General features: G+C 38.9%; 1 protein-coding gene across 4 annotated transcripts in view; it reads left to right on the forward strand.

Moving 5' to 3' along the window:
- The window catches only part of KDM5A (lysine demethylase 5A), a 98095-nt gene that overhangs the window by 6988 nt on the left and 76329 nt on the right, over positions 1-14778 (forward strand). For 3 of the 4 annotated variants that reach the window (XM_029205266.1, XM_029205267.1, XM_029205264.1), the window contains exons 4-7: positions 4730-4900; positions 6867-7001; positions 13029-13134; positions 14301-14392. In XM_029205266.1, coding sequence (XP_029061099.1) covers positions 4730-4900; positions 6867-7001; positions 13029-13134; positions 14301-14392 — 504 coding nt within the window. The remainder of the gene's footprint in view (positions 1-4729; positions 4901-6866; positions 7002-13028; positions 13135-14300; positions 14393-14778) is intronic. The other variant, XM_029205265.1, reaches the window with a different exon arrangement.

A 14778-nucleotide genomic window follows, 5' to 3' on the forward strand; every position in this document is an offset into this window, starting at 1 on the left:
TGTATAAATACAAATTTATTTGTACCTGTGCCTAATGGTGTGCTATGATTATGTCTCATGTTAATAGTGTGCTATAATTATGTTACCAGTTTTTATTTTCCTTGGACTTAAGAGTCCCGTTGCCTTTCTTCATTTTGTAAGTTTTCCTTGTGACTATTAAAACTTTATTTTCAGATTTTCCAGAAGTATAAATCTCTCAGTGTGCTCTCACCCATCAGAAAATCTGCCAGTTTCCTTTCCTTCTTGGATCCCTTCCTCTGGAGTTCTCTTTCCCGCTCCAGTCCAGACTAGTTTTTTTTGTTTTTTTTTAAGGTCAGCTCTCAGCTTAGAACTTCTTTCACTATTATCATTCTGGGAATTCCCTTTGTCTTTCTCCTTGTTTTAAGTCTTCCTATTACTTGGTTTATTCCTATTTTAGTAAAACATTTCTTCTGCTAGTTTGATGAGCAAGAAGAAAAATGGAATGTAAACTTTTTGCTTGTCTGAAAGTGTTCTGCTCTTAAACTTTATTAGTAGTTTGGTGGGTTTAGAGTCTAGACTGCAAATCATTTTACTTCAGAATTGTATTTTGAAAGCTTTACTTCATAGTTTTCCAGCTTCCAGTGTTGCTGTTGAGAAGAATGATGCTATATTAATTCTTGTGACTTTTTCTTGAAGACACAGGGTCTAATCTTTATTCCCAGTGTTTTGAGATTTCACAGTGGATATGCACTGGTATGTGTTAATTTTCATTGAATATGTTGATTGCACTTGATGACCTTTTTAATCTGAACTCACCTCTTTGAGTTCGTGTAACTTTTCTTGTGTTAACTCTTTGACGGTTTGTTCCACTTACTTTTTCTCTCTTTTTGAACTCTTATTGGTTGGATGTGAGACTGTTAGACCGATCCTCTACTTTACTTACCTGTTTCTTTCTTAGGTTAAGAGTCCCTTCTTTTCAAACTCTCCTGAGAGTAAATCTCCAGGCTTCTGATGTTGTTGGAGAGGGATGGTTGCCTGGCGTGCTAACTGGGGGAGGTCTGATTGCTTTTATACAGGCTTTCAGTCAACACTCTTCTTTTTAAATTTAATTTTAAAGGTACTGCTGCTTCCATTTCTTAAGCCTTTCCAGGTTCTATGTTGCGAAAGCTTCTCTTTAGCTTTCTTCTGTTGCAAGTGCTTGGGGCTTTTTCGTCTGTTTTTTTGTTTTTGCTTGCTAGATGATCATTCCTACATCTGCTTTTCTCTTGGTCTTTTTGTCCTCTTGGGAGTATGCCTTTTTGTCCCTTCCTTTTTAGTGGAGCTTTGAGAGGGAGCTTTTAAGTAGAAGACTGCTGCTGTTTTTTGTCTGTTAAAATTGTCTCTTGCTAACTGGACTTAGTTTTTCATTGGACTGAAATTTTGGCCTTGAGTGGCATTACTCTTTTGTTAAGTTTTAATTAAGGGGCTGTCTTCATGGTGTTCAGTTTAAGTGCGTGCCGTGTATTTCTTTATAGGGCATAGGTCATGTGATGTTTTTCTAATGACAGTGGTGTGATATAGTGCATGGCAAATGTTTGGAATAAATGGTTTATATTTTGAAATTATGCATGGTAATCCTTGACTCTCTCAGCTGAAGAAAAGCAAGTATTAAGGTTTTGTGTGTTTTTATAGTATTAGGCCCGGTTAGATTGTTATAGAGTATCTAAACATGAAGCCAGAGTCATGGCTTTGATTTCTTTGTTAGTTTTGTCTTACCCTTGGCCATCCCCGATTATGGTGCTGTCATTGTCACAGCTGTGTGCCAGAAATGGTCAGAGCTGGGTGGGAAGCATGACTGGATCCGTGCAGCTATATCATTACTGACAGAAGCAGAGTATTATGTAATTGTGTTGGGAAATGCAGATTACTGAGAGGGCTCCTGTTTCCTCTCTTAGACTTTTACTGCTCCTCCCCACTTGCTTCAGCCACAGTGGTTTCCTTATTGCTCCTCAACATGCTAGGCAGGCTCCTCATGGGGCCTTTACTCTGGCTGTTCCCTGCCCTGTATATCTGCTTGGGTAACTGCTTCACCTCCTTCAAGTCTTTGCTCAAGTTTCACCTTCATAATGAGGCCTTTTGTGACTGTTTGATGCTTCAATTTATCCTCATTCTCCTACTTGGGAGGCTTTTAAATTACTCTTTAAAATTTTTTTCACAGCATTTGTCACTTCAAAATTGACATGTTATGTTTAGTCTTCCACTAGGCTGTAAGCTCCAACAGGGCAAAGATCTTTATTTTATTCATAGCTGTATCTCCAGCACCTAGAACTGTAGCTGACAGAGTAGAAACCCTGGGAAACTATGAATGAAAGGCATTCTCACTCATCCATTTGCTTCCAGACAGCCCTCTATCCAAACCACCCTTAATGTGTCTTCCTCTACACTACAAAATTTGAAAAATAATTTTTTTTTTTTTTGTGGTACGCGGGCCTCTCACTGTTGTGGCCCCTCCCATTGTGGAGCACAGGCTCCGGACGCGCAGACTCAGCGGCCATGGCTCACGGGCCTAGCCGCTCTGCGGCATGTGGGATCTTCCCAGACTGGGGCACAAACCCGCGTCCCCTGTATCGGCAGGCGGACTCCCAACCACTGCGCCACCAGGGAAGCCCTGAAAAATAAATTTTTTTCTCTACATGATTTTCCCCTGGTTGGCTCTCATTAACAGAGGGAGCTTCTTTGAGGATGTAATAAGAAAAGCTAAAGAATTGAAGATGGGTTCCACTCCTGTGCACATGAACTTCTGTGTTTCTATCAAGCTTTCAGATACTTCACTAGAGGAGAATTTTCCTTTGGCTGTAGTTTCATCTTTGCTATAATAAAATCCTAAGCACAATAGTAGAAAACGTGTCCTTTACTTATTTATAGCATGTATATTCTCCCCCCAACCCCCAACTTGCCCCCCACACAGACATTTATAATACAGCCAACATTGATACAGTGTTTACTGTGTCCCGGTGCCATCCATTCATTCATTCATTTTGGCTGTGCTGTGTCTTAGTTGCCGCACACGGGATCTTCGTTGCTGCACGTGGAATCTTTGTTGCGGCGTGCGAACTCTTAGTTGCGGCATGCATGTGGGATCTAGTGCCCCGACCAGGAATCAACCCGGGCCCCCTGCATTGGGAGCGTGGAGTCTTAACCACTGCACCACCAGGGAAGTCCCTGTTCTGGTGCTTTTCATGTTTTAATTTGTCTTCACAGCAGCCTCATAATAAGGAATAGATACTGTTATTATTACTCTTTTAATAATGGTGAAGAGTCTGAGATGCAAATTATGTAACTTACCCAAGGTCATACAGCTACTGAGTTAGCAGAGCTGGGATTTGAACTCTGGTAATCTGGCTCTGGAGTCCATACTCTTAGCCTTTAAAAAAAAGTTGTGGTGAAACGTACGTAACTGTTTACTGCTTTTCAGTGTACAATCTTATGGCCTTAGATATTTTCAAAGTGTTGTACAACCATCACTACTGTCCATTTCCAGAACTTTCCCCTCCCTGTAGCACCTGGTAAAACCATTATCATACTTTCTATGAATTTACTTATGCTAGGCTATCTCATTTAAATGGGATCATACAATATTCATCTTTTTGTGTTTGTGTTATTTCACTTAGCATAATGTTTTCAGGGTTCATCCATGTTGTCACATGTATCAGAGTTTCATCCATTTTTAAGGCTGAATAATATTCCACGTATGCCTTTACCACATTTTTTTTATCCGTTCATCTCTTGATGGATATTTGGGTTGTTTCTACCTTTTGGCTATTGTGAATAATGCTCCTGTGAACACTGGTATGCAAGTACTGTTTGAATCCCTGCTGTCAGTTCTTTTGGCTATCTCCCTAGAGGTGGAATTGCTGGGTCATATGGTAATTCTGTTTAATTTTTCTCTTAACATTTTGATATAGTAGAATACAGTAGTGTACACTCAAAGAGGAAAAGTTTTTTGAATTCAAATAACTTAATCACACTCTTTATCCTGTCATCAGTGAAACTGAAAACTGCCTATATTTTAGAATGTGAGAGATGTACATATCAGTTTCTGGAAGATGGGGGCCTGGGTACATGTCTGTTCTATACTGTGGCTGGTTTGATGTGAGCATTCAGCAAAAATTGGCCACTTTATCCCATTACTTCCTACCTTAATACATTCTGTGCTATGTTCTAGTACATCTCCGGAATTTATTTTTCCCCATCATTTCTTTATAATATTCTGTGTAAAACCTTTCTCTTTTTGAAAAATTATAGCCTCTTTTTCAAAATATCCTCTGAATCCACTGTTTGTTTGACATTTTTGTTAAATCCTGTAAGTTAGTTGCTATATTTTCTAGTATCGGGATTTACATTCACTTTATATTATATAATAACATTCACATGTCTAGGTCTGTTTTTAATTTTTATTTATATTTTGAATTCCATGTGGATATAGAGTACATGCATGTATTTAATTTTCTCAAGGTGCATAGTGTGCAAAGCATAAATTCATTAAATATTTTTGAATGCTTGGTTCGTTGAAGGTACGCACAGTGACCAGTAATAGAGTTTAAAACTTCCAAAAGTTATTGTCTCTTTTCCATACTTTAAATGTTGATGAATTTCAATTTTGTCACATATTTCTTGAAAGGAAATTAAAATCTAGGCCCAGAATAATTTTTCCATTTAGCAGACAAGATGTAGAGTCAGAATCCATGAATCTACCTCTTTCCCTAAATAATTTTTACTTTCTTTTCAGATTGTTGCCAGCAAAGGTGGTTTTGAAATGGTCACCAAAGAGAAGAAATGGTCTAAAGTGGGTAGCCGCTTGGGCTATCTGCCAGGAAAAGGAACTGGGTCTCTTTTGAAGTCACATTATGAAAGAATTCTCTACCCATATGAGCTTTTCCAGTCTGGTGTCAGCCTTATGGTGAGATGCATCACTTTTTTTAGGAGTGGATAAATGGCAAATTATATATCTGCCATATATAAACTTTAGATTGTTTACTATAACAAGATAGCAATTGGCTATGATTTCACCAGGTACTGAAATTTGGGGGGAGCAACGTGTAGTTTAAAAATCACAACTATTTTTGGTGGTTTACAAGATAAAGGCTAATGGGAATGAAGAAAGTTTTCTTATTAAAATGTGTAAGCTTATGCAAGACTTACGCTTTTAAAAAAATTCCTCCACTTGGTTTCATGTATTTTTTTTTTGAACAGCTTTATTGAGGTTTAATTTACATACTACAGAATTCACCCATTATAGGTACACAGTCAATAAGCTTTAGTAAATTATACATTTATGCAACTATCATCACCATCCAGTTTTAGAACACTTCCATCAGCCCCAAAAATTCCTTTGTGTTTGTTTATAGCTGGTTCTTCTACCCTCAAACCTGGACAACTCCTGATCTGCTTTCTGGCTCTATAGTTTTGCCTTTTCTAGAAATTTCACGTACATGGAATCATACAGTATGATTTTGTGTATGGCTTTTTTCACTTAGCCTAATGTTTTTAAGGTTCATCTATGTTTTAGTATTCGTACTTCATTCCTCTTTATGGCTGAATAATATTCTATTGTATGGATATACCACATTTGTTTATTCATTTATCACTTATGGACATTTGGATTGTTTCCAGTTTATGGCTGTTATGAATAATGCTATGAATATTCATGTACTAGTCTTTGTGTGGACATACGTTTTCATTTCTCTTGGGTAGATACCTAGGAGTGGAATTGCTGGGTTATACGGTAAGTTTATGTTTAACTTTTTAAGAAACTGCCGAACTGTATTCCAAAGTGGCTGAACCATTTTACATTCCCGCCAGTAATGTAGAGGCTTCCAGTTTCTGCACATCTTTGCCAACACTTGGTATTGTCAGTTTTTTTGCTTACAGCCTTTCTAGTGGGTGTGTAGTGGTATCTCATTGTGGTTTTAATTTTATTTCCCTAATGACTAATGGTGTTGTGTATCTTTTCATGTGTATATTAGTCATTTGTATATCTTCCTTGATGAACTGTCTGCTCAAATCTTTTTTTATTGGGTTGTCAGTCATTTTATACTTGTTTTAAGATTTTGCTAAATAGTCTGGATATAAGTCCTTTATCAGATGTATGATTTTATAAATATTTTCCTTTAGTTTGTGGTTTGTCTTTTCATTTTTATAATGGTGTCTGTTTGAAGAGTAATCTGTTGATTTTCTCCCTTTTTATGGATTGTGCTTCTGTTATCATATCTAAGAAAATCTTTTCTTCACCTAAGGCCAAGGTGTTTGTTTTTTTATAGTTTTAGCTTTTATGTTTAGGTCTGTGACCCATTTTGAGTCGTTTTTTTGTGTATAGTCTGAGTTAAAGGTATAAGTTCATTTTGGGGGCAGCGGAGAGGGGGTATAGGAATATCCAATTGTTCCAGCACCATTTGTTAAAAGACTACCCTTCTCCCATTTACCTTACCAAGGTGATTTACCTTGGCACCTTTGTTGAGAATCAGTTGACTATAAATATGTGGGTTTATTTCTAGTCTGTTTTGTTCTTTGTTTGATCTGTATGTTTTACCCTAACACCAATACTGTGCTGTTTTGAGTACCATAGCTTTATAGTAAGTTTAGATATCTGGTAGTGTAAGTCCTCCAGCTTGGGTCTTTTTTCAAAATTTCCAAACAATTTGCATTTCCACATAAATTTTGGGATCCACTTCTAAATTCTACAACAAAAGCCTGCTAGGATTTTGATAGGGATTGTCTTGAATCTATAGATCAGTTTGGTGGGAGAATTGTCATCTGGTTTCATGTAGTTTTAGGGATTTTTTAGAAATTTATTATTTTTCTCCTTATTCTCAAATCTGATTTCTTATAAGTGAATCTGCCCTCTTCCTGTGCTCTCAATTCTTTAGGGTGTACAAATGCCTAATTTAGATCTTAAGGAAAAAGTGGAGCCTGAGGTTCTTGGCACTGATGTCCAAACTCCCCCAGAGCCGGGCACAAGAGTGAACATTCTGCCGAAGAGAACAAGGCGTGTCAAGTCTCAGGTATCAGTTTCCATGGGCCGCTTTTGACAGGCGTTTCTAGAGTGTTGACTGTGCAGAACACTTAGTTGGCTCTGGGAGGTCATTCACGTGCTGCCGTGCTTTAAAACTCGGAGACGCGTTTCCATATACCTTTGAGATGAACGAGGAATGGATTGTAAACTTCAGTCTGATTTGATTTAGAGAGTTCTTTGTTAATTTTGAACAGCTATGACAGGGGTGGCGGTTCAGAGAGTGACTCTGGATACTGTAGGGCCAATTTCATAGACATGCTGATGAATCCTAGTATATTTTATTTTCGTGGTTAGTATAAGTGAGAAGAATAGGAAAGAGTGGTTTTATCTTTACTCATCATTCCTTTAAAAACCAGTGGGTAAGTTTCTTAGTCTCCGAACCATTCCAGTGTAATTTCTACAGTGTTCTTGTGACCTGGAATAATTTTAAAGCCTAATGAATACATCGGAAGAAAAATGCCCTAATTTCTTTTTGTCTGCCCCTCTTCCCCTCCACCTTTTTCCTATTCCCATTTCTTTGTGGTCCTCGAAATTGTGTTTCTAAAGGTTTTTGGTAAAGACAATCTGTAGGCTGGGGAGAGTGAGGTGCCCTTAGGACTCTTGAGATATGGCCCATTTAAATTAACATATGGGTGAACTGGAACAGCAGCTTTTCTGGGTCCTAAACACATTTAAGGATGGAAGTGGTTCACATGGAAAGTGGGTTCACTATTAACAAGAGATACTGGATCTGGGGTTGTGAGGAGTCCTGTCACGGTAGAGGCAGGCTAATGATACTTCATCTTGCTTTTCTGTAGCTCAGGGGATATGTCTCTTTCATGCCATGTCTACTTTCCTTGTTCTGAGTTTATGCTCGCTAAATAACCTCCTGATTAATAATTTAGCTTCTTAGGTACTCTGATAGCAGAAAGGTAGGTGTCTTGAATGGGGCATGTGAATTTAATGGAAATTTTTGGAAAATGATAGCTCTATTTTATTTTTTTTAATTTTTAAATTTATTTATTTTTTTTGACTGCATCGGGTCTTCATTGCTGCGCGCGGGCTTTCTCTAATTGCGGCGAGCGGGGGCTACTCTTCGTTGTGGTGCACGGGCTTCTCGTTGTGGTGGCTTCTGTGGTTGCGGAGCACGGGCTCTAGGCGCGTGGGCTTCGGTAGTTGCAGCACTTGGGCTCAGTAGTTGCAGCACGCAGGCCCTAGAGCATGCGGGCTTCAGTAGTTGCGGCGTGCGGGCTCTGGGGTGTGCGGGTTTCAGTAGTTGTGGCTCGCGGGCTCTAGAGTGCAGGCTCAGTAGCGGTGGCACACTGGCTTAGCTGCTCTGTGGCATATGGGATCTTCCCGGACCAGGGCTTGAACCCGTGTCCCTTGAATTGGCAAGTGGATTCTTAACCACTGCACCACCAGGGAAGTCCCAATAGCTCTATTTTAAATTAGTAAACTCTGGTTTAGTTGTTAAGTGATTTTTATTACTGTGGTTGATCTCAGAAGTTCTGATCGTCTTTGGGTATATAGTGAAGATTCTGTCTTAAGACCTGAAATACTTGAAGACTAGTCTCTTTGACATGGTGACTCAACGTTGAAGAGTTGCCCCAGGTGGGCCCATTTAATCAGTTGCCAGCTTGTGATGAAATCCCTTGATGTTCCTTCTGAAACCATGAAAAAAAAGTCCTGCTTATTTCTGATTGCCTTTCATCAGATTATATAATGATTGCCATTCATTATGTAAGAATAGGGACTACACAGAATACTTTTACCCATTGCAGTAATTGTTGCTGTAGTCAGATTGATTGATATTAGAACCATTTGAGGATTTGCAATTAAGAATTTCTTCAACTTGCAGTTTGTCCTTAATTAATATTGCCAGTCTGCCTCATTCCTAGTCTTCTATTTCAGAAAGACAGTAAAGGCTTTCTGGTAGAACTTCAACCTCTTGCCCCATACATGAAACTATCTGGTGTTCATTCTTAATCTCTACCTATCTCTGTGGGCAGAGTGTGCCTTTTTCTCCAAGGGTAATCCTTCTACTCCCATCCTTCCCGGCTTTAAAAACAGAAGCCCTCTTCCTAGATAGTTCCTTACTCCTTGCCTCTTTTCATGAAGAAGTTCCCTGGAAAATCATCTATATTTTCTCAGTTTCCTCAGTATCTGTTTAGTTTTTAAACCCTGTAATCTGACTTTGAGCTAAATAATTTCCTTAAAACTACACTATTCAAGTTATCACAGAGTTAATAATTGTCAGATGCTGAGACCCCTTTTTCATTTCTTAACCTACTTCATCTCTGATCATGTTTGCATTTCTTGAAATTTGCTTTTTCTTTGGCTTCTGTGACACCTCTCTTCTCGTTTCCCTCGTCACTCTCTGACCACTCCTCAGTAATCTTTGTTATCTCTTCTCTCTGCCCTTCATGTAGTGCTCTCAGTCTTCCATATCTTCACTCTACCCAACTGTCTCTTCCACCCTGTGATTTGTTACTACCTATCTCTCAGGACTCCTAAATAAGTCATGACATCCGTGCTGCTTCCCTGTTCACCAGGGGTCTTGAGTGCATGTGTGTATATGTATGCCTTGGTGGCCACACACAGCTAAACTCAGTATGTCGCAAACATTATCACCTTTTCTAAATCTGTTTTTTTAAAAAATATTTTCTAGCTTGGTGATAGTGACAAGCACAGCCATCGAATAGTTTCCCAAACAAGAAATGGAAGTTAAGAAAGTTATTCTACTTCCCTTTCCCATCTCTATCACATCGCTGGATATACTCTGCTTTAGTTGTTTTTTTCTGTGACCTCACTAGAATGAGTTCCTTGAAAGCTGAGATTGCAGTTTGTTTATATCAAGAATGACCAAACCCTTAACACTTATACATTAGAATGCCAGTATGTCCCATTTTTGGTGACACTAAGTTTGAGCCAGCATTTCTTCATTATAATGTACTGTTCTCCTTGTAATAAAAGTAATCACAGTAAACTATAAGACTGTGGGAATAACTTGTTTTCCATTAACTTTCCATTATTTTTCAATAACAATATTTCCATTATTCCATTAACTTGTTTTACCCAATAGTTTTAACATTCATTGATAATACTTGCCTCAGTTAATTATGTTGGTGGTTGCAAACCAGGTGATTTTCTGGTTCTGTCATTTCTTCTACGTTTATTAGTTAGCATTTTTCTTTAAAACTCTTCTCCCACGCTTGATTATTCTTCATACAGTAAAATGTGTATATCTTAAGTGTACAGTTTGATGAATTTTGATGAATGTATATTACCTGTGGAACCAACTTTGAGTGTCCCTCCTCCTTTTTAGTCTCACTATAGAGCATGACTTTTTTGATAAATGTCTTATAACCTATTACTACTTCTTATTCCTTTTTGATACTCGAATTGTTCCAAATTTGGCCTACGGGAGCCCCTTCAGGAGGTTCATATGTTCTTTGACAAGTCTCCATCAGTTTTTTTTTGTTTTTTAATTAATTAATTTATTTATTTTTGGCTGTGTTGGGTCTTCGTTGCTGTGCGCAGGCTTTCTCTAGTTGCGGCGAGCTGGGGCCACTCTTCATCGCAGTGTGCGGGCTTCTCACTGCCGTGGCCTCTCCCGTTGCGGAGCACAGACTCTAGACGCGCAGGCTCAGTACTTGCGGCTCACGGGCTTAGTTGCTCCACAGCATGTGGGATCTTCCCAGACCAGGGCTCAAACCCATGTCCCCTGCATTGGCAGGCGGATTCTTAACCACTGCACCACCAGGGAAGCCCTCTCCATCAGTTTTTGAGCACTTACTTTCTAGCACAAAGAATCCCATTGTCTTCTTGCCGTGACTTAGACCTGGAATCAGCCATTTCTCCAAGGAATCCTGGTTCACTTTAGTGGGAAATGGTATTTAGAAGCCAAGATTTGAGCACAAGGTGTGCTTGTTCCTACTGGGATACCATTGCTTGTAGCCCCCTCTGGTGGTCAGGGCTGGGAAATCAATTTTTTAAAATTGTGACTTTATATTTTCAGCTCATACTGATAATTCCAGTCCTAATCCAGCATCACAAAGTTCTTTTGGTTTATGTTGTAATTGTTTTCTTAGCATTTTGAGTTGGGAACTTAATTCATTTATTCCTGCTCTTTTGCTTTGATTGCTGTGTTTAAGACTATAGAATTTCCTGTGATTACTTCTTTCCTTTGTTCCAGAGATTCTGATATATGATATATGTGATATATGTATATACAGAGAAAACATTCCAGGTGGAAGGGCCTTTTGATTTTTTTTTTTTTGCGGTACGCGGGCCTCTCACTGTTGTGGCCTCTCCCGTTGTGGAGCACAGGCTCCGGATGCGCAGGCTCAGCGGCCATGGCTCACAGGCCCAGCCGCTCCACAGCATGTGGGATCCTCCCGGACCGGGGCTCGAACCCGTGTCCCCTGCATCAGCAGGTGGCCTCTCAACCACTGCACCACCAGGGAAGCCCGGGCCTTTTGATTTTTGATGTTATTTCTAGCTTTATGCCAGTAAGATCAGAGAATGTTGTCATAGTATTTCCACTTTTGGGGACTTTATTGTCTGTCTGAAAAGGTGGTTGTAAGGATTAATTGACTAGAATACTTTGATATGGCATATACTATATACTCACTATGTTAGCTTTTATTACTATGTACTTTGCTTTAACAGTGGTAAAGAATGTGTAGTGTTAGGGGCTTCCCTGGTGGCGCAGTGGTTGGGAGTCCGCCTGCCAATGCAGGGGACGCGGGTTAGTGCCCTGGTCTGGGGGGGGGTCCCACATGCCATGGAGCGGCTGGGCCCGTGAGCCATGGCTGCTAAGCCTGCGTGTCCAGAGCCTGTGCTCCGCAGCGGGAGAGGCCACAGCAGTGAGAGGCCCGTATACTGCCAAAAAAAAAAGAGAATGTGTAGTGTTAATGTTTTTCATTGGACTGACTGTAGGTTAATATAACCAAGTCAGCCTACCAAAGTTTAAAGATACATTTTGAAATGCCATTTTGGTTGGTTTGGTTCTTATATGCTCTTTTAGTAGTCCAGGCTGCCTGTGTCTGTCTGCTGTTAGGTCGCCATAGACTTATAAAGTAGTCTGTATTTTATCCTGGTTTATTTTTATTCTTATCGACTAAGAATATTTTAAGTAAATTTTGGTTATTACCCTGCATTCAGAGATTATCTAAATTCAAGGTGTAACACTGGTGTCTGTCACGATGTCATCCTCAAGTACTAGAATGCCAAATGACAGTAGCTTAAACATTGACAGCACAGTTTTCACATGCGGACACATTTTCCACATTAGATTTTCAGAGATAAGTAGTTCTAGGATTCGTATAGCTACTTCACATTGTCATCAAGGGCCAGGCTCTTTCCATCTTCCTGCCTGGCCTTCTTCAGTGTATGGGTGATATATGTATCTCCTCTTAATTGCATTGTGGCTGCTGTAGCGTCCAGCGCTGTGCTTCCATCAGACTGAGTCTTGTAGCAGTGGGGAAGGAAGTTGGGTGAAAAGGACTTACTCTTTGAGATGCTTTCTCTTTTATTAGAAGATGAAAATCTTTCCCAGAGGTTTCCAGTAGACCTTCCTTATGTCTCACTGGCTAGAACACGATAGCATTCCCACCCTTAGCTAGGTGATTGCCAACAAAGAGAAATGGCATTGGCATGATTGACTTAGGACAGTCATTATTCATCTCCTAGGATGGGCATAATTGCCCTAATCAAAGATGGGTGTCCATTAGCAAGTTAGAAGTGGGCATTTCTATCGAGTTATTGCCACTGTTACACCAGTAATTACCAGTAGTGTCTGTCTCTGGACAGAACCTAATTGACAACTATGCTTTTATGAAAGGTAGATTTTCTTTTGTGGAAAGGAATCTGGGTGTTGCAGAGCGCTTTGGTGACTTCAGCAATGAGGCAGCAAGTGGATTTAGAAAAATTAAAATTTTCCTTCATTTTGAATTGGATCTTGAGACTTTTCTTGGGTAAGAAAATAAATTTATGAATCACAATAATTAGACTAATGTGAGTTTATTTTTTTTAGTCAGAATCTGGAGAAGTGAATAGAAACACGGAACTGAAGAAACTTCGGATTTTTGGGGCTGGGCCTAAGGTTGTGGGCTTGGCAATGGGAGTAAAAGATAAAGAAGGTAAATCTGTTATTTGGTCACGAAAAGAAATAAGGTACAACAATATGGTTATAACAAGATTCATATGATACTCGATCGTAGTCTGCCTTGGGATTTTCTTAGGCAACATAGTTCCTAGACAGATCACCTTTTTAGTGACAGATAATCTTAAGGTGTGAGGAGCCATATTATGTTGAATTTTTGTAATATTTTGGAAGAGAGAAAGTTCCTCCTCCATGTCTAACACATGACACAGAAATTGTAGTTTCTAAAGGCTAGTTTATAAGAGAATTGCAAAATTAATGGCTCTCACCTGGTGATCTAAAGCTTATTATTTTTAAATTTAAAGAGAAATAGAGGATTTCTCTGACCTTTAGTATCAAAATATACTGGGGAGAGCTAATGATTTAGATTCTAACCATAATTTTGATATTTTTCTTTAATCACCTTTGCATATTATGACACTTCATTTAAGTAACCTGTTTAAAGAATGCCTAGTACTCAGCTTAGCATGTTAGAAGCTTTTGTGAGTAAAATTGCTAATGCGGAGATCAAGTTTCACAGTTCTATGTGCATGTTAGTTTTAAAGCTCAATTTAACAAAGATTGTGTTGGATATGTTTTTACTGTATAAGAATTTAATGAATTGCTATAATCACAAGTCATATTGATTACTGTGCATTTTATGATATGACTAAGTCTTTATTCAGATTGTGGGTTGAACTCTGGATAATCTGGTAATATTCTTCCATCACTCTCAAAGCATTCAGTGTGATAGGACTTCTAGATACATTATGTTTACTGTTGCTCTTTTAAAAGATTAAGGACTTTATCTTTTTTCTGTTTGTAATTGTATTAGCTGGCAGTGATCTCATAGCTAGTCCCAGATTAGCCCCTGATAAGTACTACATATGGGCAAGTGTAGAATTAGTAGTTAACGCTCTCTGGAGCTTGATTGCCTGGACTAGAGTCCCAAGTCTGCCACTGACTGGCTGTGTGATTTTGGGCAAGTTATCTAGCTTCTCTGTGCTTCAGGTTCTTTATCTTCAGTGGGGGATAATAGTTTATCTACCTCATAGTGTTGTGAGATTTTAACTAATTTAAATAATCTAAAATAGTGTCTGGTCCATGGTAAGCTCTCAACATTAGTTTTTACTATTATTATTATATAACTATTTTTATTTCAAGATGAGGTCTCCCGAAGACGAAAAGTTACCAACAGGTCAGACGCATTTAACATGCAAATGAGACAACGGAAAGGAACTCTCTCTGTTAACTTTGTAAGTGTTCTGAGATGTGTCAGGAGGGAAAGGATTTATTTTTATTTTAGTTTTGCACTTTTTACCTTGCTATATCTTAGTATGTTATCTAGTTAGTTTATTTAGTTGTAAGACTTGATGGTGCGTCTGAACTTGCAGCTTTGGTTTATATAATACTAACTTCGCTTTGTCCCATATACACAGACTGTTCCCTGAGTCTTATACGTTGTAAGTGAGTGAGTGAGAGGATGAAGTGAAACTGTAAATCCTTAGCTGTATTAATGCTCGGTATTCAGCCCTCTACCAATAAAGAGTATTTGTGTATAGAAAGGGTGATGTGGTATATTTTATTTATATAAATTGACTTTCCAGTACCCTAGATTTGTAGTGTAGTCTTCCTTTATTCT

This window comes from Monodon monoceros, unplaced genomic scaffold, assembly GCF_005190385.1.
Source record: "Monodon monoceros isolate NGI ecotype Baffin Bay Population unplaced genomic scaffold, NGI_Narwhal_1 Super_Scaffold_6, whole genome shotgun sequence".
Taxonomy (NCBI): Eukaryota; Metazoa; Chordata; class Mammalia; order Artiodactyla; family Monodontidae; genus Monodon; species Monodon monoceros.